General features: G+C 35.1%; 1 protein-coding gene across 16 annotated transcripts in view; it reads left to right on the top strand.

The window, feature by feature from the left end:
- Positions 1–24937, top strand: part of SGK3 (serum/glucocorticoid regulated kinase family member 3) — a 153507-nt gene that overhangs the window by 108382 nt on the left and 20188 nt on the right. For 14 of the 16 annotated variants that reach the window (XM_007185010.2, XM_057532024.1, XM_007185013.2 and 11 more), the window contains 5 exons: positions 2252–2324; positions 7573–7648; positions 14921–15008; positions 19929–19978; positions 22275–22332. In XM_007185010.2, coding sequence (XP_007185072.2) covers positions 2252–2324; positions 7573–7648; positions 14921–15008; positions 19929–19978; positions 22275–22332 — 345 coding nt within the window. The other 2 variants (XM_057532026.1, XM_007185016.2) reach the window with 2 other exon arrangements.

The following is a 24937-nucleotide window of genomic DNA, read 5'->3' as shown; positions in this document are numbered from 1 at the left end:
TTAGAGACCCCAGGTTATTGAGACAGCTCTGGGTTCCAAGCTTTGCTTCAGTTAAGAAAAAAAAGCAATTGGGCGTCAAATCACAAATTTAAATTTCTTCTGCTCTAACAATAAATAGAAGTCTCCTCATGTTGTTATTTTAAAAATGGTAGATTATTAGGCATCCTCCAGAAAAAACTGTTTCATATTTTAAAAGTTAACTTTTTCAGTTTTCTTATCCCTGTCTCTTGATTTTAAAAATAGTGTTAGATGGATATATGTCTATGGGTTATCATTTGTAAAATATTTTAAATATGGGGGAAGGTAAGCATATCTCAATTAAGAGGTAAATTACTTCCTAAATGGGCCAGAATGAATCAAATGTTGTCTAGCTGCACAACTTCCTGTGTTTCCTTAAGTCATGAAAGTTAGGTGTTAATATTTGAGTATCTTTAATTATAAAGGTAAAGTAGGAAAGTTTATTTGGGGCACTCCTCCCACATGATCACTTTAATTCTCTTTCCATCAAGCAACCCATGTTAAGCTTTTTGCGGAAAATTCCCCCTAATGTTAGTTGAGTCTTTACCATCCATCTCCCTCATTTTTTCCTGTATTTCTCTTCCTTTTTTCATCTTTTTCTTATTTTCCCATTTTCTGTGTCTTCCTCTCTTTTTATATAACTCCTTCCAATTCTGCCTTTTGTGGTGAGGAGCTAAGAAGAAAACAGGGGAATGGTATCAGTTGTGTTCTTTGAAACTACGGAAGTGAAGTTAAACCTGGACTGGATTTCTCCAAGTTTGAAAACACAAATTCTTTCCCTATGCTCCTTTTAGAATAAAGAAAAGAGAAAAAGTGAAATTTCCAATCTGTAAAATGTTAATGTCAGTTTAAATGTGTATTTATGACTGTAGTTTACATTTGGAGGCTTTTTATTAAAAGCTTGTTGAACACATACAGAGGTAGAGAGACTAGTATAAATAGAGAAAATAATGTAATGTGCCATCCATCTCCAGCAAGTACCATACACGGCCATACTTGTTTCATCTCTATCCCTAGCCAGCCCACTGTAATTATGAAGCAAATTTCAGACATCATGTCTTTCCATTTGTAAATATTTCTGTATACATCTTTAAAAAGATAAAGATTCTTTAAAAAATATACATACAATATCATTATCACATCTAAAAATAGTTAACAATAATGCCTTAATGTCAAATACTTAATGTCATATAAACTGGTTGATAAGTCTATGAAGTGTCTTTTTTTTTAACAAATTGTTATAAGTTTTTTTGTTTAACTTTTTAAAAAAATTTTTATTGAAATATAGTTGATTTTATGACATGTCTTTTAATCACTAAGTTTTCCCCTCCACCTCTCTTTCCTTTTTTTTTTTTTTACAATTTTTTTGTTGAAAGAAACAGGGTCCTTTGTCTACAGATTTTTCAGTCTGAATTTTGCTGATAGCATGCTCATGGTGTAGAGTGATTAATACATTCTCCTATTTGTATTTCCTGTCAGTGGAGGTATATATATAGTGTGTGTGTGTTTGTGTATACATAGTGTATGTTTGGTTGTTGTTTCTAAAACATCTGAATTTACTAGAGGAATGCAAGGATTGGTAAGACTGTGTATGTGTGGTTTTTTGACATCAAGCTTACAGTAAAAATAAACATTTACCCATTTTTATGGCTTTACTGCCCCAAATTTAATTTCTTCAGGACGAAGTTGTTCTTTCTCTGGGGATAAGCAAATCTGAGAAACAAATATTAATAGGAGGAAGGCTAGAGCAGAGGGTATTGAAAGCAGAATTCATCAGCTTTCTCAGAAAACAATTGTCAGTGTGTTCACTTAGGGAGAACACAAACACATCTCCTGAGGTAACAAAACGGTGAGTAACGTATTCAAAACCTGTACTCCAGGTTCTAGTATAAGCACTTAACATAAATGATTTTCCTTAAGCCTCACAACGAATCACTAAGGTAAGTGCGAAGATTATCCCCATTTTCCAACAAGAAAACTGAAGTGCAGAGATGTTAAGTAACTTATTCCAGGTCACAAAGATACTAAGTGTTTTATTGGGACAAAATGGGATTAGTCAGACTAATGATATTTTATTGGTATAATTTAATATTGTACATTTGATCATGATATACTTAAAGGTATGTCTCATGGTGGATGTTTTTGAAAATCTGATTGTATTTTGTTTTGGTACATGTATAACTGGAAGACCTATAAAATTAAGTTCATATAATGTTATGTTTTCCATTTCTAGTTAAGGAAACAATTTCCTGCTATGGCCCTGAAGATTCCTGCCAAGAGAATATTTGGTGATAATTTTGATCCAGGTAAGCAATAACTTCATAGACCAGCCATAAGTGATGGTTGAAGTTTGAAAAAGTAGTTAACATACTCATTGCACTGTATAGTAGTATAACTTTACAAAGCTAATGGATCTCATGCTGTATGAAAATAATGCCTCAGGAAGGTGCTTACTGTGTACCAGCCATTGTTTTTAAACACTTTATATGTTTTAATTCATTCAGTCCTCATAGCAACCCTTTGAGGTGGGTATTATTATCATCACTATTTTATAGGTAAGGAAACTGAGGCACAGGTTGAATGATTTGCCCAGGGTCGCATATAGCTAGTAAAAGTCAGATTTGGAAGTTAAATTCAAGCAGTCTGGCTTCAGATAAATCTATTGATTATTAAGGATAATGTGCAGTACTTTTCGAACCATGAAACATTTACTAAATGTGTACTCTGTACACGGCACCCTGCAGGCCTCTGAATGGTATACCAAGAAACTGTCCTGTTGTTCACCCTTGGGGAGCCTAATGACACATAGGATCTCAGAAATCTGGAGGCTGTGTATATGTCTGAAGCCTCAACTTCAAACTTTTCTTTTTTACTAGAGTCTAAAAGAAATTAACCCAGTACACAAATGGCGACCTATAGAGAGATAGAAGTCTCTATCCACCAGAAATTCTATGCGTAAAGTCATCTGTTTATGCCACAGGTGGATCCTGACATGCTATCGAGTTTCCTCCCTCCCCACCATCTTACCTCCTCAACTAATTTGCTTGTAACCTTGTAACCCATCAGACCTGTGATTCCTTACGTAGGAGCTCTCAAATGGCTTATCTTGCTTCCTCTCTACAACCTAACCTTATACTATTCCTTTTCCTCCCAGACCTTTTCACTATACCTTGTGCAGTTCTGCCCACGATGAACAAACTCCTTTATCCTCTGTCTTCTTCTTATTTCTTTCACATTCTTGCTTTAATTAAAACTGAGTTTTCCCCCCAGGCTGCTGGAATCCCCTGTAACCCTCTCAGCTGGAGACTCTTTATTCTTTTACACTTTCTGAACCTCAGGATTGGAGAGGGTTCTCGTTTCCCCTATTCTTTTTCACTTCCCCTATTTTATGCAGATTTATTTTTCTCTTGGGAGAATTTAGCACACTTTATTACTATTGCCAGTTTGTCTTATCGGGCTGTAGATTTTATGAAGGTAGATACTTCATCTTTTATATTTAATTATAGTGCCTAGTAAATATTAGATTCTCAATAAATGTTACTTGAATACATGAATCCATTAATAAAGAGACGGTTGAGTTGGCACAGCAAAGCCAATTATACATTCCATGGATTGATTCTATAGGCCAGTGGCTTTTGTATTCTTGTTCTCTTGTTTTTAGCTGTAGAACACTTTTTTCCTAGTGAAATCTGATGCAGAAAAATGTAATGTGTAGAACAAATAAAAACAGAGCTGCTTTGTTGGTGTAGCAGTGAAGTATGTCTGTGGAGCATAGGTTGAAAAACATCGTGGAGGGCTACATGGGGGTCTTAGAGATATTTGAGCAGAGTGGCGACATGATGTGAAGCCAGCAGTGTATGATGTATAGTAGGCACAGCAGAGGGAAGACAAGATAGAGACTGGGAGGCTGGTTAAGGGAATATTCCAGTAGTCCTCAAATTAGGTGATGAGAGCTGCGACTCAGGTGGAAATGGGGCTAAAAATTGAGCCACGTGTAGGAAGTCTTTTAATGAAAAACCTGTAAGAAATCTTGGTGATTGCTTAGGTAAAGGAGACATATAGAGAAGAGAATCAGAGATAACTGAAGTGTCAGGCCTGGGTGAATGAGAGAATTAATTAATTTGAAGTGACAGAAAGACATTTAAGAGGACTCAAACTACATGTTAGTGATTAACATGAGGCTTGAACTTGGGTTAGAGTTCTGTGGAGCCCTTAGTTAAACCCTAAAGTCAGAATCATTTTATCCAGGGAAGAAGGCAAAGAGATAAAGACCTGCAACATTGCTACTTCATGGTTAAAGGCAAAATACCAGACAGTGCCCTGTGGTATTTATGTTTGGTAGATTAATTATTTGATACTAAAAATTGATTTTTATTGAAGAACATTTTGAAATCAATCCTGAGCATGTTGTATATGACTTGGCAACAGCGAAGTAGACTATATGTCATAGATTTTTGGAAAGCCTTTCATTGGGGAGATCAAATCTAAGTCATACTCAAGAAACCAAAGATTGGTAAGATGTTCATTTTATTAGGCTTTGGCTAAACAGACATTCTCATATTTTGCTGGTGGGAATACAAAGTCGTACAAACCTTATGAAATTTGGTAATATTTAGCAAAACTATATATGCATTTCCCTTTGACCAAGAAATCACATTTCTAGGGATCTATTCTAAAGATAAACTGCATCGGAAATGATATATGTATATATGTACAAGACTGTTTATTGTGATGCTGTTTTTCATAGCAAAAACTGGAAACAACTGAAATATCCTTCCAGTATTGGAATACGGTACAGCTGTAAAAGGAACAAAAAAGCTCATTGTGCATTACTGTGGAGTGATCTCCAGAATACCTGGTTAAGTGGAAAAAACAAGGTGTGGATGTGGACAGTGTATATTTTTTGTGTAGGAAACGATGTGAAGATTCAAAAGGAAATAATGGAAGAATAAACCAAAAACTAAAAACTGATGACTTTAAGGAGGGAGAGGCCAACTGGAGACAACAGAGGTGGATGTTAGACCTCCCTGGATGAATCTTGTGCACAGCTTTGCATATTCTAAACAATTTAAAAACAAAAACAAATGCAACAATATTGAAGTCTGTAACAATTGAAAATAAACAAGGAAAAAATATAACTGTATTCTGATTGGTGGTGAAACACATGGAGAATAATTACTTTAAATGACTTTATAGCATGGAAACTCAGCTTTATATTCCTCATGGCAAAAAAAAAGTGTACAAAGAAATTTTATCCTGCATTCAATAGTCTCACTGATAATATAGAGTTATTTTGTAATTATGTTAATGTCATGAGAACCAAAATTTTAAGCAGAAGAGGAAAGAGATACAAATATAAAATCAAAGATTTTAAGTAAAAAGTCCTGTAATTTTAAACTTGGGAATACAGTATGAAATCATGATTTATTTTTCTCTTTCTAAAACAATACATATTTCCCAGCGCTCTCCACTGGAAATGCCTGAAAACAATAACAAATAAGTAGCAGCAAACACCCTTAGCATCCAGGTTGTAATCTCTAAATACCATTTCCTACTTAAAGGAACCAGAGTTCCATGGAAAAGTGGCAATTCCAGGTGCTGGGCAAGAAATATACAAGATGGTCCTAGGACATCTTGCCTGAAAGCAAAGAAGCTATACAAGAATACTGAGGTTTTATCAAAAGGACACAGGAGCCCAATTGATGGGGCTTTCACTGGCCAAAGATGGGACAGTTAGAGCATGAAGAAAGAAATTGTCCTTTTAATTTAACCTCGTGTTTGACAGCTACCATGTAGAGTTTTTCCATACATCTTTCTGAGTTCTTATGCTGCAGCTTCTAAGTCCACGCATGTCATTTTCTTTTCTTTTTTTTCCACTTTATGTTGGTGGTTACCAACCTCTGTAAGATAAGTTTTACATACTTGAGGCAGATTTTAAGGGTTATTTCTGCCTATACATTGATTGATTGATTGATTGATTGATTGCTGTGTTGGGTCTTTGTTTCTGTGCGAGGGCTTTCTCTAGTTGTGGCAAGCGGGGGCCACTCTTCATCGCAGTGTGCGGGCCTCTCACTATCGTGGCCTCTCTTGTTGCGGAGCACAGACTCCAGACGCGCAGGCTCAGTAATTGTGGCTCACGGGCCCAGCTGCTCCGCGGCATGTGGGATCTTCCCAGACCAGGGCTCGAACCTGTGTCCCCTGCATTGGCAGGCAGATTCTCAACCACTGCACCACCAGGGAAGCCCCTCTGTCTATACTTTTCAAAGTTAAAATTTCATTTTGAATTTAAGGATCTTTCTGTAGAGTACACACAGAATTAGCTATACTTCTGTATTCTAAATAGTTTAATATCAAACCTTTTGCTGGTAAGATCTTGGAATCAATATATAAATTACGTTTTTTTGGTAGTTTTAAAAACAAAACAAGATTATCTTTACTACTGAAAAATAGAATTACAAAGTAACAAAACAATTGAGTTAAATAAGGGATGGGGCATATGAAATTTGGAGACTGTGAATGCTAGAATGTGTAATCATTTGCTTGGTATTTTTTTTATTCATTCACAAACATCAGTTAAGTACCTTCCAAGACACTGTGTTAAGGGCTAAAGTTACAAAAAAAATTTTAAAGGCATGATGCTAGCGTTCAATGACTTACATAGAAAATCACTTTTATTTCTCAATTTTAACTTCTGCTATTTGAAGAGAAATCGATTTATACAAAATAAAACCAGCAGAGTTTTGGTAATACTCAACCAGTTAATCACCATTTCCAGTTGCAAGGATTTCAGTATTTCTTGGTTTCGTTTGTTTTTGTTTTTAAGTTAGCATGATTTTTCAGCCACCAGTGTCATAGTGTTAATTCTTATTCATTACCTGGTAGTACACGAGGAGTTGGACAAAGCAAAGTGTCTCCAAGTTTTGTAGTGAGTCTGTTTAGAACCTAAAATAAGCATTTTTTTGGAGCATTTTCTTTTGGGGAATATGTTACCTGCTTTATTTTATTTTTTAATTTACTTTTAATAAAGGTATTTATTTATTTTTGGCTACGTTGGGTCTTCGTTGCTGCGAGCCGGGGCTACTCTTTATTGCGGTTCACGGGCTTCTCATTGCGGTGGCTTCTCTTGTTGCGGAGCATGGGCTCTATGTGTACAGGCTTCAGTAGCTGTGGCACACGGGCTCAGTAGTTGTGGCTCGTGGGCTCTAGAGCGTAGGCTCAGTAGTTGAGACGCACGGGCTTAGTTGCCCCGTGGCATGTGGAATCTTCCCGGACCAGGGCTCAAACCCATGTCCCCTGCATTGGCAGGAGGATTCTTAACCACTGTGCCACCAGGGAGGTCCTACCTGCTTTATTTTAATTTTATAATCATTGTATTTATAGATTTAAAAAATATATATTTGTAAGTGTTCCTTATTGTATATCAAGAAACATGAATTAAGAAATAACTTCTTAATCAAAATTCACTATCTTGTGCTTGTCTATTCTTGTATAACTGTATTTTTGATAATTACAGTCTGATATAAATAATCATAATAGTATTGTCTCTCTTAACAGATTTTATTAAACAGAGAAGAGCGGGACTGAATGAATTCATTCAGAACTTAGTTAGGCATCCAGAACTTTACAACCAGTAAGTAATTTTCATTGTGTTCTAAGGAGGCACTGAAACCCAACCTAAGACTATTGAATAAGCTACTGATACAGGTTTTATACGTTCTGTGGAATATTATTGTGCTGTATATTTTTGTGAAATCTTCCTCAAGAATTTTTCCTCTGGTATTCTTAATCTTCTTTTCTCTCCATCAACTCAAGGCCCTAGTTATTTTCTTTCTTCCTATTGTACTTGTATTTGTTTTGTAGATTAAACTTGAAAGGAATTTGCACAGTTAAAACATTTTGCTAATTATTTGATGTTATATTTATTTGTGCATTGAGAAAGCATTTCGTATGTACCTCTGTGTGCATTGGGAATAAAAAGAGAAATGAGTGTTATCCTTACCTTCCAGAGGCATAGGCTTCCAGGTAAGTGGGAGAAACAAATGTAGAAACAAGCAATTAAAGCAAAGAAAGTTTTATGATAAAAATCTGGAAGACAACAGAGAAAAACGTGGCCAACTCTTCCTGGGGTGGGTGGGTGTCAAGGAAGGCTTCTTGGAACTTAAAGGATGTGCAGTCTTTCAAGAAAAAAGCTAGGGAGAGCATTCCAGGCCAAGGGAGCAGTGCTTGCAACAGAGTCTACAAAGAGCCTGCTGTCGTTCAGGATGCTCATGTATTAACATTTCATGATGACTGGAACACAGAGTAGGTTTACGGAAAGGAGATGAAGCTGAAGGAGTTGGCGTGGGCCAGGCACACTTGCTACCACTTCTTGTGCGACCTGGGTCAGCGTTCTCTCGTCCCAGACGAGGCCTCCAGGCCTTCTCAGCACAACCTTCCAGGCAACCATTTAACATGAGGGCGCTTTCCCAGCCCTGTGTGTGTCTGGTAGGCCAGCAGCTCCTATGAAGGCAGAAGGGTGGGTCATATGAGAAATACCTAGGAACATATAGGTAGATCCATGGTTTGAGATGTATTTTCATTTTGAGTCTGGTAGTTGGTTCATTGGTGTTCATTATGTTTATTGTGATTTGTTATGTGCATGTATGTTACTTATATTGTTTAGTATGTATAAAGTATTAACATTCTAAGAAGAATAAAGAGGACCAAGGAGAATATCTGGGGAACGTTTCTGCAGCTCACCTGTCTGGGTAGATGTAAAGGCTGCCTGTGGACATTGATGCAGACATGACACCTTTTAACAGTCTTTTCAGAATCACAACACTGAAGGACTGTATTTTTAGCAATTGTCCTCAGAACGATTATTACCATTTTATAGTTCATTATAGTTTATAGAGGGCTTCTACCTTCTGAGCAGGTGCTCTGACCTTTTTTAACTTAATTTAATTTACTAAATTAGTAAAATACTGGAGTTGGACTTCCTCTGACCAAGGTCTTCTGCCCAGTGCTCTGGGTTTCATTTCCCCTGATGCTCACAGATAGGCCGAGGGTCACGGGGGGGTCCAGCACCTGCTGGAGCTCTGGGATTAGCCCCTGCACGGAGGAGCAGCCGACTTTCCACTCAGAGCCCCCAGCAGGTGGTGGAGGAGCACAGAATTGGGCAGGATCCTTGAACTCAGGGTTCCTATGTCTGGTGTGTTCCGTAGCAAAGAGCCTGTTATTACTTGGCTCTTTGTATAATTATTTTTTAAACATTATGTCTTTTCCCTAGGACAAATTCTATGTTATCTTCAGCTTAGATCTCCCCTTCTAATGTTTAACTCTTGTTATATGCACTTGAGATTACTTTGAATTGACATATTACTGGCTTGTTTGAAATTCGTACATTGAGAGCTTGAATTTGTCTCATTCTTTGACAGAGCCTCACATAGAATAAGTGTGGAATACATGACGGTGGTGTTTATTATTTCTCCTGGTATTTTGAACAGTGTTACTCAGAACCTCTGACAGTATATGTTAAATTCTAAGTATTCATTTTGGATCTAGAAGTGTAGTATTATAAAGATGTTATATTTGGTATTGAAATTCAACTAAAACCAATTTGATTATTTTAACATCATACTATAAAATACACAATTTTTAAGTATACTACCCAATAGATTTTTACATACGTATACACCTTGTAACTACCACTATTCCGTTTAAGGTAGAGGACATTTTTCAGCACGCCAAGGTAAATAGCTGAGAGGTTTTTTTTTTCAACTTAATGTTTAACTGACATTTTCTTTTTTTTTTTTTTTAATTATTTATTTATTTATTTATTTTTATTTATGGCTGTGTTGGGTCTTCGTTTCTGTGCGAGGGCTTTTTCCAGTCGTGGCAAGCGGGGGCCACTCTTCATCGCGGTGCGCTGGCCTCTCACTATCGCGGCCTCTCCTGTTGCGGAGTACAGGCTCCAGATGCGCAGGCTCAGTAATTGTGGCTCACGGGCCCAGCCGCTCCGCGGCATGTGGGATCTTCCCGGACCAGGGGTCGAACCCGTGTCCCCTGCATTGGCAGGCAGATTTTCAACCACTGCGCCACCAGGGAAGCCCGACATTTTCTTTTTAATAAAAAGTGACGTTTCACATTTTCTGGATCTCATCTGTTAATGGAACTTTGTTAATTTTCACACTCTTCATTTGAACATCAAACTGTTTATAAAATAGTACAGATTTAAGAGAGTAAGAGGAGAAGCCAATCAGCAAGTGTATCTTGAACACCATCTATGTGCCTATTCTTATTATGTGTGGGATATGCACTTCAAAAATAGCTTTACTTCAATAGAGGAAAGGTTATTTTTAAGATAACTTATTAAAATTGAATTTAAAATCATTTAAAAACTCAAATAAAATATTATTATTTCTCTGACCTTTGGATAGAAAAGGGTTTCCTGAGGATATTGGTAGTGAATGATGTATTACAGAGTAAAATAATGACAAATTTGGTTAATAAAAACTTTTGACCTCCAAAAATTACAAGTGAAATTAAAAACCAAAAATATAAAAAGTTTCCCATGATAAAGGACAGTAGATAAATATACTTAATAAAAGAGCTCATGCAGATAATAGACACTTAAGGCACCAAAAAAAAAAAAAGACAAAACACATTAACAGTTTACAAAAGAGGAGATGCAAATGGCTGATTAATTACCAGAGAAGCTGAGCATTTCTTTACTATTTAAGAAATGCAGATGAAGCAAAAACACCTTATTTTAGCTTCATTGCATTATAACACATATAGAAAAGAACACAAATCATGATTGTACAGCTTAATGAATTATGAGAAAATGAATACATCTGAGTATCCCCCCTCTCCACCCCAGGCCAAGGAATAGAACATTGCCAGCACCCCTGCAGCCCCTCACATGCCTCTTCTCAGTGTCTGTTCCTTCCCAAAGGTCATTACTCTCCTGATTTTTAGCAGCATAGATTAATGGGCCCTGTTTCTGAACTTTATATAAATAGAATCATATATTACATGGTCTATATCTGGCTTGTTTTCAACAATTGAGAGTCACCAGTGTTATTGCATGTAGCTATACAGTAGTTTGTTCGTTTCCATTGCTGTATAAGACCCCATTGCATGAATATACCACAATTCTGCTGATCGACATTTGAGTTATTTCTGTTTTCTGGCTCTAATGAGTAATGTTGACATTAACATATCTTTTGCTGCACATGTGCAAGCATTTCTGATGTATCTTTGAGTAGAATTTTTAGTTGTAGGGTACGTATATGTTTAATCTTAGTGGATAATGCTAAATAGTTTCCCAAAGTGATTGTACCAATTTCCACTTCCACCATTGGTGTATGAGATCACATGGGTCACCTCACCAACACTTAGTATCATTAGTCTTTTCAGTTTTAGCCATTCTGGTGAGTGGGTAGTGGTATCTTATTGTTGCTTTAATTTGCATTTCACTAATTACTAATATAATTGAGTTCCGTCTCTTTAAAATACTATTTTTCACTTACCAGACTATGAGAGATGCTAATATAAACTAACATTTAATCAAGGCTGGAGAAAGTCTTCAGGATGTTCATGTATTGCTAGGAGAGTAAGAAATTGGTACAACCTCTCTGGAAATTAGCTTAACAAACTACTTAAAGCCTAAAAATGGTTTATAGTTCAGACCAAATACTTTTCTTTTTAAAAATCTGTAGTCAAAATCGTAAATGCAGTTCCAGTGTTGTGCACAATGATTGTCACTTGCAACATTATTTATAGTAGTGAAAGCTGTACAGTCAAAAGTTGGAAGCCATATATATATATATATATATGTATTTTATATATATATATATATATATATATATATATCCTAAAGTGAAAGAACCACTGAGTAACTTTCAGTGTGTCCTAATACATTATCATACATCTATCAAAAGTGATTGCTAACAAAGAATTTTTAACAACATGGCAAAGTCCTTTTGATGTATTGAATACATTGTATTTTTAGGTGAAAAACAGTAAAATAAAATACTTAAAATATAGCATGATCTTAACTGTGCAGAGAAAAAACAAATATAGTAGGGGTGTTAAGAATGAAGATTCCCACCTTTAACTTTTTTTTTGAAATAAAATGCACATAACATAAAATTCACCATTGTATCTATTTTTGAAGTGTACAATTCAGTGGTTTTTAGTATACTTGCAATGCTGTACAACCACATCACTATCTTATTCTATCACCCAAGTCTAAGCTAACATTAACGTCAACCCAAAAAGAAACTATATTTTCTAATTTCCCCTTTCCCCCAACCCTTGGCAACCACTAATCTACTTTCTATTTTTATGGATTTGCCTGTTATGGGAATTTCATATAAATGGAATCATACAGTTTTAAATCTTCCTTTTTTCATTTAGCATGTTTTTGAAGTTCATTCGTATTGTAGCATGTATCAGTACTTCATTTGTTTTCATAGTTGAATAATATTCCATTATATGGATATGCCACATTTTGTCCATTCATCCACTTTTTGACTATTATAAATAATGCTGCTATGAACGTGTGTGTGTGTGAGCTTTTGTGTGCACATATGTTTTTATTTCTTTTGGGTATATACTGAAGAGTGGAATTGCTGGGTCATACAGTAACTGTGTATAGCTTTTCAGAGAATCACCTGTTTTCTACACTGGCTGTACCATTTTACATTCCCACCAGCCCCTCCCCTTTTTAAAAACTATTTTTCGTCTGCCTGAATTTCTTACAATGAATGTATATTATTTATATTTAATTATTAAGAAAAATTTTGGAAATCTTGCCATTTGTGACAACGTGGGTGGACATTGAAGGCATTGTGCTAAGTGAAATAAGTCAGAGGAAGACAAGTACTGCATGAACTCACTTATATGTGAAATCTTAAACCCAAATTCATAATCATTGATACAAAGAACAGATTGGTGGTTGCCAGAGGTGGGGGGTAGGTGAAATGGGTGAAGATGGTCAAAAGGTATAAACTTTCAGTTATAAAATAAATAAGTCATCGGATGTAATGTGCAGCATGGGGACTGTGGTAGCGTATTTGAATGTAGCTAAGAGAGTAGATTAAAAGTTCTCATCACACAAAAAATGTGTAACTGTGTGGTGATGGATGTTAACTAGACTTATTGTGGTCATCGTTTCTCAATATATACAGGTATAGAAGCATTATGTTGTACACCTGGAACTGATACAGTGTTACATGTCAATTATGTCTCAAGTTTTTTTTAACCATTTTTTTAAATTGAAGTATAGTTAGTTTACACTGTTGTATTAGTTTTAGGTATACAGCAAAGTGGTTCATTTATACATATATATATTCTTTTTCAGATGCTTTCCCATTATAGGTTATTATAAAATATTGACTATAGTTCCTTGTGCTATACAGTAGGTCCTTGTTGTTTATTTTTTCTGTATAGTGGTGTGTATATGTTAATCCTAAACAGTATGGAGGTTCCTTAGAAACAGAGCTACCATATGATCTTGCAGTCCCACTCCTGGGCATATATCTGGAGAAAACTCTAATTCGAAAAGATACATGCACCCCAGTGTTCATAGCGGCACTATTTACAGTAACCAAGACATGGAAGCAACCTAAATGTTCATGGACAGATGAATGGATAAAGAAGATTTGGTGTATATATAATAGAATATTACTCATCCATAAAAAAGAATGAAATAATGCCACTTGCAGCAACATGGATGGACCTAGACATTATCATATTAAGTGAAGTAAGTCAGACTGAGAAAGACAAATATCATATGATATAATTTATATGTGGAATCTAAAAAAAAAATGATACAAATAAAATTATTTGGAAAACAGAAATAGACTCACAGGCATAGAAAACAAACTTATGGTTACCAAAGGGGATAGCAGCAGGGCAGGGGGCAGGGGAAGGATAAATTAGGATTTGGGGATTAACATATCTCAACTTTTAAAAAAGAAAAAAAGAAGAACAATTTGGGAGGAGGTACCGCAGATACAGAGTTTTAGTCATTCCTCAGGATTGTCATTAGTCCATGCAAGGCCCCTCTTTTATTTTAGTCCATTTTTTTCCTCTTCATACCCATTTCTTCGTCCCCACTGGTGATGCCCACTTCAACACGTTTGCTGTATGTCTTTGGTTATCTACTTATCGACTGTTGCTTTGTGTCTGTGAGTGTTTAATATATACACGTAAATGGTGCTGTGCCGTGGTTCCTTGTTTCTGATCGCTGACGCTGTTCTCTGCAGGCGGTTACCGTCGCTTGCTTACGCATTTCCCTAGCGGTAGATGGCTGCTTTGCTTCTGATTCAGACCTATAGAGAATACTGCAATGAGTATCCTAGTTACATGTCTTTCACTGAACCTGTACATAATTTGTGTGTGTGTGTGGTTTATTCTTAGAACTGAAATTTCTGGTCTCAGGGAAAATGCATACTCAGTTTAACCAAATATTGCCAAATTGCTTTTCAGAAAAGTTGCCTCATTTTACATTTTCACCAGCAATACATGAGGGTGTTCCTTTCCCTGTATCCCTACCAACTTTTGGTATTATGTGTCTTTCTAAATTTTGCTGGCTAGTGGACATAAAGTAACTTCTCATTGTTGTTTTAATTTGTTTTTTTGTGATTATTAGTGAAGTTAGGCATCTTCATAAATTTCCTTACCATTTGGGTGTTCTATTCTGTGAAGCGACTGTTGATACCTTTGCCCATTTGTTTATTGGATTCCCTATTTTTAAAATTAATTTGCTTATTCCTTTTATAATAATGATTATTAATGGATTTTGTTTGACTTTCTTACTGTAAATGCTACTATAGTTACTTTTATTTTCATGTTAAAAGGGAGAAAAGCTGTAGAAATGCAAAGTCATAATAAAGTTAATTTTTGTTTTTAGTCCAGATGTCAGAGCATTCCTTCGAATGGACAGTCCAAAACATCAGTCAGATCCATCTGAAGATGAGGATGAAAGAAGTACTCAGAAGGTAGTAAGAGGAATTGTATATTTTAACAGAAAAAAATACCATTCCCCAGAGATAAAATTATTGGCAACTTTAGGACCACATTTACTTAAAACAAAGTAATTTCATCCATTGTAGATTTTCTACTCTGTAGAGAACATAAAAACAAATGTGTAGGGGCTTCCCTGGTGGCGCAGTGGTTGGGAGTCTGCCTGCTAATGCAGGGGACACGGGTTCGCGCCCTGGTCTGGGAAGATCCCACATGCCGCGGAGCAGCTGGGCCCGTGAGCCACAATTGCTGAGCCTGCGCGTCTGGAGCCTGTGCCCCGCGACGGGAGGGGCCGCAATAGAGAAAGGCCCGCGCACCGCGATGAAGAGTGGCCCCCGCTTGCCGCAACTGGAGAGGGCCCTCGCACGAACCGGGGACCCAACACAGCCAAAAATAAATAAATAAATAAATAAATAAATAAAATCAAGTAAAAAAAAAAAAAACAAAAAACAAATGTGTATACCTCTTACTTATCACTATTTCTTATAAAATTGATAAAATGAGTACTTTTTATAATAAAAAGTAATACATGTTAATTAAAGAAAAATTTGAAAATAATTTAGAAGTATTACGCATATTATCAGCAACCAGACCTAGTAATTTTTAACGTTTTAGTGATTTTCTTTCTAATCGTCTCTAATTTGTGGAAATTTTTAAAATTACCTAACTTTAATTATACAATATATGAAGTTTTGTGTTCTGCTTTCTTTGCTTTACATCTTCCTTTTTGATCATCATATATCTTGATCATGATTATCACCACTGCCACTGTTGTTTTGAATTTTGGCCAGCAGGAAAGGCCTGGCCTTTTCAACCAGAATATTAAATACCTCTTCCTCTGCATTGTCAGGTTTTGAGATGTAGAGCAATCAATATACATGTGCTGGTTGGTATCAACTAACTTTTATTGCTGTAGCTATATGTACATAATCAATACGTTTTCCGAAAAGAATAAAGAATAGGATATTCTTGTTTTTTTAATTAATTGTGATAAATATCATAAGCTTGTGCCTTCTTATGAAGATATTTTCAACATTTACTTTAGAAAGTTATGTTAGAAAGGTAAATTACAATAACTTAACTCAGGATTATTATGTAGCAGTTAAAAGTATAATTACAAGTGTTATATAAATATGATAATACCTTTATAATTTAAAATTGATTAATACTATTGTTAAATATATACATGAAAATCAGAGATGTACGTTTTTGTCTTTATAATGTCTTTTAATTTTTTTCATGGTTCTGCTTTTGTGGTTTAAAAGGTAATGTCATGACTTGAAACATTACTGTCCCACAGCTAAAAATCTTCATTTGAAAAATAGATGTGACTACTGGAAGGTAGTAATTTTCTTTCTCTGATGCTCTTAGAGGATTCTCAGTTAAGAGAACAGATTTATCTCTTACGTCTGTGACATGGTTGCTCTTAGGACAATGTAAAAGGATATTTTAATCTTATATCTGTGCAGTCGGTCAAAAGAGAAGCCACAAGCTGGGAAAACGTGTAACAAAGTATAAGAAGGCATAATGTCTATGTAAAAAAAGCTCATACATATGGATTTTTGAAAAGAATGATATTTAGGACCCTAGTAGATGAAAGGAAAAGGGACATGAAGAAATACTGTTAGTAAACAGATATATGGGAAAATGTTCAACCTTGATACCAGTAGCAAATGAAAGTTTTAAATGAGAGGTTTTTTAATCTACCAAATTAACAAAAATGTAAAGTAAATAAAATATGCCAGGACTAATAAGGGTAAGGTAAATGGGCATCCTTGGGTGTTACTGGTGTTAAAATTTATGCAACTCTTTTGGAAAGCAATTTGGCAACATGTATCAAACATGAAAGTAATTCATGTCACTTAGGAGTTGATGGAAATGAAATAACCCTTCACAGAAAAGAACAAAGATGTTCATTTTAGTATGATTTAAAATGAAAAGTTAGAATCAGTTTGAATAGTCATCAATCAAATAGTGATTGTCCCTATATATTGTACATTTAAAAAATATTTCTAAAGATGATAATATTTAAAGTTTTGACATACCATTAAATGAAATCAGGGTTTAAAACTTTTTATGCAAACTTACACAGTGTGATCACAGTTTTTCGAAGTTATGCAAAGACCATATGAAAGTACTATAAATATTTGTAAATCATCTGTTGGTAAGGTTAATGGATTTTTAAAAACATCTTAATACTATTCAAAAAATATTTTAAAGAGTAAAATTTATGTAACCGTGATTTTCCATGTTTCTTTTGTTAATCACGTAGAGAGTATGTAGGTTTAGATCATGTAAAGAATGTCTTGCCTTGCTGTAGGAGAATGGTTTTTGAAGAAAGAACCAGACTAAGAGAAATTCCTGGGTTCTGGCTCCTGTTCTCCCACTGTTGACTTTCGATCTAAATTTTGTTTCTCGTTTCATCCATAAAATCTGGAACTTAGACTAGGATCTTTTCCTGTTTTAAAATACTGATTAAAAAAAACCTTTTCAAAAAAAAGAAAGAGCCATACTTCATCTTACAGTTATAACTATTTATTTATTTTTATTATTTTTTAAATTAAAATTTCTAGGAAATGCATCAGTTTTATTTTTATTTATTTTTTCTTCCAGTTTTAATGAGGTATAATTGACATACATCACTGGCATAAGTTTAGGGTGTACAGCATTATGATCTGACTTACATACATCATGCAATAATCACCACAGTAAGTTTAGTGAATATCTATTGATATCATCTCATATAGATACAGAATTAAAGAAATAGAAAAAAATGTTTTCCCTGTGATGAGAACTCTTAGGATTTATTCTCTTAACAACTTTCATATATAACATACACAGTGTTAATTATATCTATCATGTTGTACATTACATCCCTAGTACTTATTTTCTTATAACTGGAAGTTTGTACCGTTTGACTGCTTTCATCCAGTTCCTTCACTCCCCCCACCCCAGTTGTAACTATTTATTAAGGACTTCTAAGTGGATAATCAAATGAATTTAATAGCTGGAAAATATCTTGGAAGGCATCTGGACCTTATTTATAGAGAAAAAAAGAGAGGCCAAGAGAAGTCAAGAAACTTATTCTCTTGATTAGTGTTCATTCTGTTAAGAAATATACCTCAACTTCAGTTTAGTGATTAGATGTAATTTTTAAAAATAATAGGTAGAGTAAAAAGTTATCTACTTATATACCCCAGAAATTTTCATTATTATTTCAGAAATGTGCTCCATTAGAAAAACCGTTGGCAAGTAATAAAATCTTATTACATATTAATGTAATTCAGGGGACAGGTTATCCTTGTTATTGTTTAATCCACACTTACTTACTTCACTTTCTTCATCTTATAGAAAAGTTCATTGAATGGAAAAATGATACAGTTCTCTGCACATTCATTAAAAGAATAAGTGTATTGAAATTACAACTTAGTTTGATTACATTATCAGATTGTATAGAATACTATAATATTTAAACAATCATGATATATATAAGTCAAATCATTATGCTATACATCTTAAACTTACACAGTTCTGTATGTCAGTTATATAATATCTCAGAAAAACTGGGGAGCAGGGGGAGATTACTTCATGTTAAAATTATGCTACAACAGGACAAATCTCATCTAATGAACCGGAGTGTTTATATATATTTTTTTGTCTTGAGCTAGACTGTTATGGTTCCTTTTATTTCTGTCTTCTGTGGATTAAAATGTTATTAAATGAAGATTTTTCATGTAAAGCTGTCAGTAAGAAATACATTTGATTTGTCACTAAAAAATTGGTGCCAACGTTGTTACTTCATAAGAAATATACTTTAGATCTTTTGCCTTTTATTTTAAAAAATAACTTGTATTCTGGAGATTGTCTATAAGTTACAAATGAATTTAAGTGGGAATATATATGACATATGTCTCTAATAAGAAATTGCTTAGATAAAATTTGTAAATTCTGATGAACTTAGAGATGTTTTTAAAAGCTTACTTCGTATCTATAGCTTATATGAAGTATAATTATATAGAGCTCTAGTAAAAGTGTACATATTTAAGACATCTCTGATTTAATTCTCTGAATGTATAAAGAATTTCATAGTGAATTTATGTGCAGAAGAATTCACTTACATTTGGCTTTTGTGAGAAGTGCTCACTGTAGAAGGATCATTAGATTAATCTTTTGGGATTTTGAGTTAAATTTCTAGTTGATTATTAGTGAGCTAGAATTTTAATTAGTTAAATTGCTTTATGGTATACTAGGTGAGTAAAGATTTGCTTCTACGTTAATAACAGGGATTAAATTTACTTTGTTAACTGTTGTAAAGAGAAAAGCCTATCTAAAAATTTGATACTATCACAATGGTGGAATTAGGAAGAAAAGCACTCCTGGTTTTATGTATTTGCTTTAGAAATAAGTTTACTTCCTCTCAAATTAAAACTTTAATCCAGCATTTGCAGTCTTAATCGTCATCATACTTTCACTTCCTATCTTTAATAATAGCTTTATTAAAAATATTTGAAAATTTAAAAACAAAAGCTATTTTTAACCAATTTTTTTTAATGTAAAAAATGATTCCTCTTCAGTTGTGGTTTCAATGCCCAGCTCTTCCAAAGAGCTTTCCCCAGTTTACTTCATTCATTTGCCAACTTTGACCTTGATTTCTGCCTTACCTTTTTCCTTACAGCTGCTCTTGAAATTTATCATTAAAATGATTATGTTTATATTGGTTGTGTATATTTCCAAAAGTCTGTACATTTATTAAGCATTAGGGCTTTAGGTTTCTTTAACATGGCAAATATCTGTGGTACGGTTATGTGTATTTTATTTCAAAAATATCCATTAACCGATAACTTCTGACGCTCCAGTAAGAATGTTAAATTCTTTTTTTTTTTCCATCCCAACAGCTACACTCTACCTCACAGAACATTAACCTGGGACCATCTGGAAATCCTCAGTAGGTTTAATTTGTTTCAAACAATCTCACTGGATTTGAGGAAGATTTTTTGCAAATGTGCAGATGTACATAATTATACCAGTTTAACTGGAAGCCTGTGAAATAGAACTATAGTTACAGTGAATATAGTACTGTCGTATGCTTGCCTAATTTACTGCTCTAGCTTCTCCTTGTTTTAGTAGAGCTCTGAAGAGTTTTTAATCCACAGATTGTTGATTGGGTTGGGCTATTTTGCCACTGTTACTTTCCTGGCGTGTGTGTGTGTAAGATCAGTAGACCGTATTTCCCAGGGGACCATAAGTCCTGGGAGGTACCTGGGAAGTACTCTGGCAAAAGCATCCGTGGAGGCCAAATTGATATTCTCTTGGTGCTCAGTATCACAACTGCAACCCTAGTTGTTAGCCAGCTTGTTCCAGAGGAGTCTTGATGGAAATTAGCATGTGAAAGGCTATTAAATTTTCTTTATCCAGTTTCTCCCATAGTCCCATATTTACTTGAGCAGAGGGGAAACATTTTGAGGAACACCAGGAGTGACACATGTAGACTTCATCTTAACTGTCAACTCCAGCAATTCACTGGAATACAAAGAAGGAGTCCAAGGCTACTTCTTGGCTCAGTTTGAGGAGTGCCCTGACAGATGAGTGATAACTGCTGTGGGTTGGAAGAGGAGTGTAGTGTGGCTATCCTTACTTGTAATTATCCTTACAGGCTTATTGGATTAATTCTAAAGTATTCTATCTTTTATCACAGGACACTGTGCTTCCCCTTACCCTTTTGGTCCACTTAGAAAATGAGTATAGACAGGAGAAATGGTAAAGGAGACTAAAGAAAGAATAATTAGTAAGGTAGGAAAACCAGGAATGTGGTGTCACAAAAGCAGGTGAAGAAAGGGAGTAAATAACTCTGTTGATGTTGCTGATGGGGCAGGTAAGATGAAGATTGAGAATGGACCACTGATAAGTCATCGGTGACCTCTGTGAGCAGTTTCAGTGGTGCGGTGGGTAGAAGACTGACAGGAAGGGGTTCAGGAGGGGACAGGAGGTATCGACAGTGAGTTTAGACAACTTACTTGATGGGTTTGCTGCAAAGGACAGCAAAGAAACGGGACGGTAACTGAAAGAGGAAATTTGGTTTTGAGCATCTTTTCTATCATCATTGCATTGAGCTTGTCAGGCAGCACAAAATGGAAGTTTGCTTTCAATTAGGGTTCATCACCAACAGTTAACAGTGGGGCCTTGGGTATGGCCTCGGTTGGCGTGTTTACTGTTTGAGGGATTTGCATGTTTTTTCACTATATTACGTTCGTTCAAAAAATTATTTCAGTATTTCAGCATATCATTAAAGAACAAAATAACTAGTCCAAAGAGCAGGTTCTTGAAGAAGAGAAACATCTAAGCTTAGTTAAGTATTTATCTCCCTAATCTTGACCTGTTATTATTTAACCCAGGCCTGGTGTTACTCTTATGTTTGAATTGACTATTTCTTTCAATAATGAATTGAAGGACATTTAAAATCTAAATGGAGTCATTTCACTCTCCCTAGTACAACTTAGGAATTCATACCACGTTAAAGAAAACAACTCTTCTGGCTGCTTAAGTTCATCTTTCTGCAACCACATGCTTTTGCCTATATACAGCCAATGCTGTTTTTACCTGAGGTGAAAATAAATAACCTTCTGCCTTCTGGACTCCTGGCTTTTCTACATTACCATCTAAGAGAATAAGTAGAGAGTTCTTTTATCTTTAACATACAAGTGATATGTATATAAAACACTGTGATGACTTTTTTCTCCATCAGAAAATTTTCTTAGTGACTTTACTAGGTATTCCAGCTAGTAACTTCCTTTTCAGAATAATTACCAGACTATTTAGTCCTTGCAATGTATCACTAATTTATATAGTTACTCAGTTTCCTCATTAAGAGCATTGGTGAGGTTTATGGTTAATAAAAGTGGCTTGCTACACTGAGTTCAAAACGATAGAGAGATGATAGATAGATAGAAAGAAAGAAAGATATTTTTCTCTCAAAGAGACTATTATTGAAGTCCTTCTTAAGCCAAACTTAACAAGGCTTAAATAAAATTATAAAATGTCTTATCAGAAAGTAGATATTATTACTGTTCATTATTACCTATTTTATATTAAAGATGAGATACTACCACTGTGAAAGCTGGAGTTATCATGCTGAAGTGTACCCAAGATTTACCTATTAAAGAGTGAGGTGCTAAAAAATGTTGAAAAGTTAACATCTTTCCATTTCTAGGAGGCTAATTCTTGTCATTGTTCATTTATTTCAGTGCTAAACCAACAGACTTTGATTTCTTAAAAGTTATTGGAAAAGGCAGCTTTGGCAAGGTAAGAGTGTTTTTATTTTTTCATTCAGTAAGTATAAGTACATAAAGAATGTATGCCTTATATATGCAAGACCACGGGGCTTGTTGGTATGCAGGCTATGGAATTAAGATGCTTTCTCTACCTTCAAGTACTGACAGAATAATTCAGGATACTAAGCATCTACTCAAATTCTAACCCAAAATTTATTTGTTCAACAAGTATTTTGTTTAGCTCCTATGTGGCAAGCACTGTTCTGAGGCCTAGTTAGATAGTACTGAACAAAAATAACAAGGTTAATACCTTTGTGATGCTTACAACCTAGTGGGGGAAATAGTCAATTAAAAGTATGCAGTCAAGTAAATAATTACATGTAGCAATGGAGCTATGAAGGAAATGAAGACTAGAGTCAAGAGACAGAGGAAAATAGTCAGTGGGAGGAAAATCCCTATTTAGATGAATTGGTCAAGGGTGGCTTCTTTGAAGAGGTGCTATTTAAGTTGAGGCCGGAAAGACAACAGTGAGCAGCTGTGTAAATAGCAGTTGGAGGAGGAAAGGGAGGTTTGAGGACCCTGTCTCTCTTCATGCAGTGAATGTCAGATGAAGCACGTAGCTTGACAGCGTGGCCATACCAAGCAAGAAGAACCCCTAAGGGCAGAAGCATCATAGATGGAGTTGTCAGAATCATCAAATATATTTAAGTTCTTTTTTGCATTATACTTCAATCTGTAGTAAAAATAAATATGTACGTGTTTAATTATAGTGTGCTGTATTCATAGCTTTCGGTATCTAGATGTAGTTTTTTTTTCTGAGTTCCCTAGAGACCAGAAACTGCGACCATAAAATTACACCCATGTGTGTTCATTAATTCAGCAAATATATATTTGCCACCTGCTACATGCTGGGCATTGTGCTAACATAAGCAATAGAAAGTTCGAAGTAGATCTTGCTCTCAGATTGCTCACAGTCTGTTGGAATGTTAGAGATAGTCTGTTGTTAAAAACAAAAAGCATTAATGTTTTGGAAACTTCATGTTTAGATCTAGAGTCTACTAGTAATTGGTTCTTGCTTATAATATGAGGTGTAGGGTCGCAGTTCATTTTTCTCCCTATGGATGTTCAACTGATCCCACGCAGTTTATTGAAAAGGCTGTTCTTTCCCTACTGCTCTGCATGGTAGACTTCATCATATATCCAGTGTCTATATGCGTGGATCTGTTTCTAGATTTTGTTTTATATTTCTGTTTCTAGATTTTATATTTTGTTTCATTAATCTATTTGTGTATCCTTGCACGAGTACCACATTGTCTTGAAAATGTAGCTTGATATCCAACAGAACGAGTCTTCCCCTCCTTGTTCCTCTTCAAGAGACTGTTCTTAGCTCTTTGCATATCAATATTAAATTTTAGAATTACCAGGTCAAGTTCCATAAGATTCTGTTGGATTTTGATTGGGATCGCATTGAATCTGTAGATCAATTTGGGGAGAATTGTCATCTTAACAATATCAAGTCTTCCAGTCCGTCACCATGGCATATCCCTTTGTTAATTTAATTCATCTTTAACTTTTCTCAATAATGTTTTATACCGTTCTGTGTAGAATTTTGATACATCTTTAATTCGATTTGTTCCTGTATGTTCCATTTTTTATGCTGTGAAAACTGGTGTTGAATACTGAAGCTGAATATATGCATTACCTGTGACACATTGGTTCTCCTCCAAGCTGTGTAGCCACCAGTAATTCATGCACACGTGCGCTAGGAAAGGCGTGTGCCAGAATGTTCATAAGCGTCATTGTTCATAATCTAAATGTCAGTGAGAGAGTGGATAGATTGTGTGTGGCATGTCTGTGGAATGCAGTACTCTGCACAGTAATGAAAATATGAAGACTGTGCTGCATGCCACAGCGTGAACGCACATTACATAATGTAGAGTGAAAGAAGTCAGGCAGAGACCACTTTGTCTATGTGACTCTAATTACATAAAATTCAAAAACAGGCAAAACCTAACCTGTGTTATTGCAAATGGAAATAGTGGTTACCTTTGAGGAAGAACAGGGATGGATAGTTTCTGGAATAGGGCAAATGGGAGGCTTCAGGCTACTGACAGTGTTTGTTTGTTTTTTTAACCTGGAAGTGGTTACATAATGTGTCCATTTTGTAATTTATCGAGCTGGAATGTTTACGAGTTTTTCTATATATGTGTTATGTTTAATAAAAATTTTAAATCTTGCAAAATGGTTGGAAACCAACAAAGTACAATAAAACAAAGAAAAGCAGAATACAGAAAAGAAGGAAAGGCAAGCAGAAATACAGATTCACAATGTATTTGAAAAATAGAAAAATATACATGATAAAGTAAAATAAATAATGGAAATCTCATATTTATTCTAAGCTTTTCTGCAAAGGGTGATCTTGGTTCCACTTTCCATTTGCCCATCTGTTTCTTAACCACCTGTCTATTTTCCAAATCTACCAATCTGCTGAAAAAATGTCTACCCTTCAATGTACCTCCTAATGGCCACATTCTTTGAATTATTTTCTTAGAATATACTTGAAGATGAACCAATCAAAGTAGAGAAGTGAAGTTCAGGGGGGTGGGGAGCTGTTGAGAAAAGAAAAAATGTAGGAA

Source organism: Balaenoptera acutorostrata, chromosome 17 (genome assembly GCF_949987535.1).
Source record: "Balaenoptera acutorostrata chromosome 17, mBalAcu1.1, whole genome shotgun sequence".
NCBI classification, from domain to species: domain Eukaryota; kingdom Metazoa; phylum Chordata; class Mammalia; order Artiodactyla; family Balaenopteridae; genus Balaenoptera; species Balaenoptera acutorostrata.
Note: the sequence above shows the minus strand (reverse complement) of the source record. Positions and strands in the feature narration are given on the sequence as shown.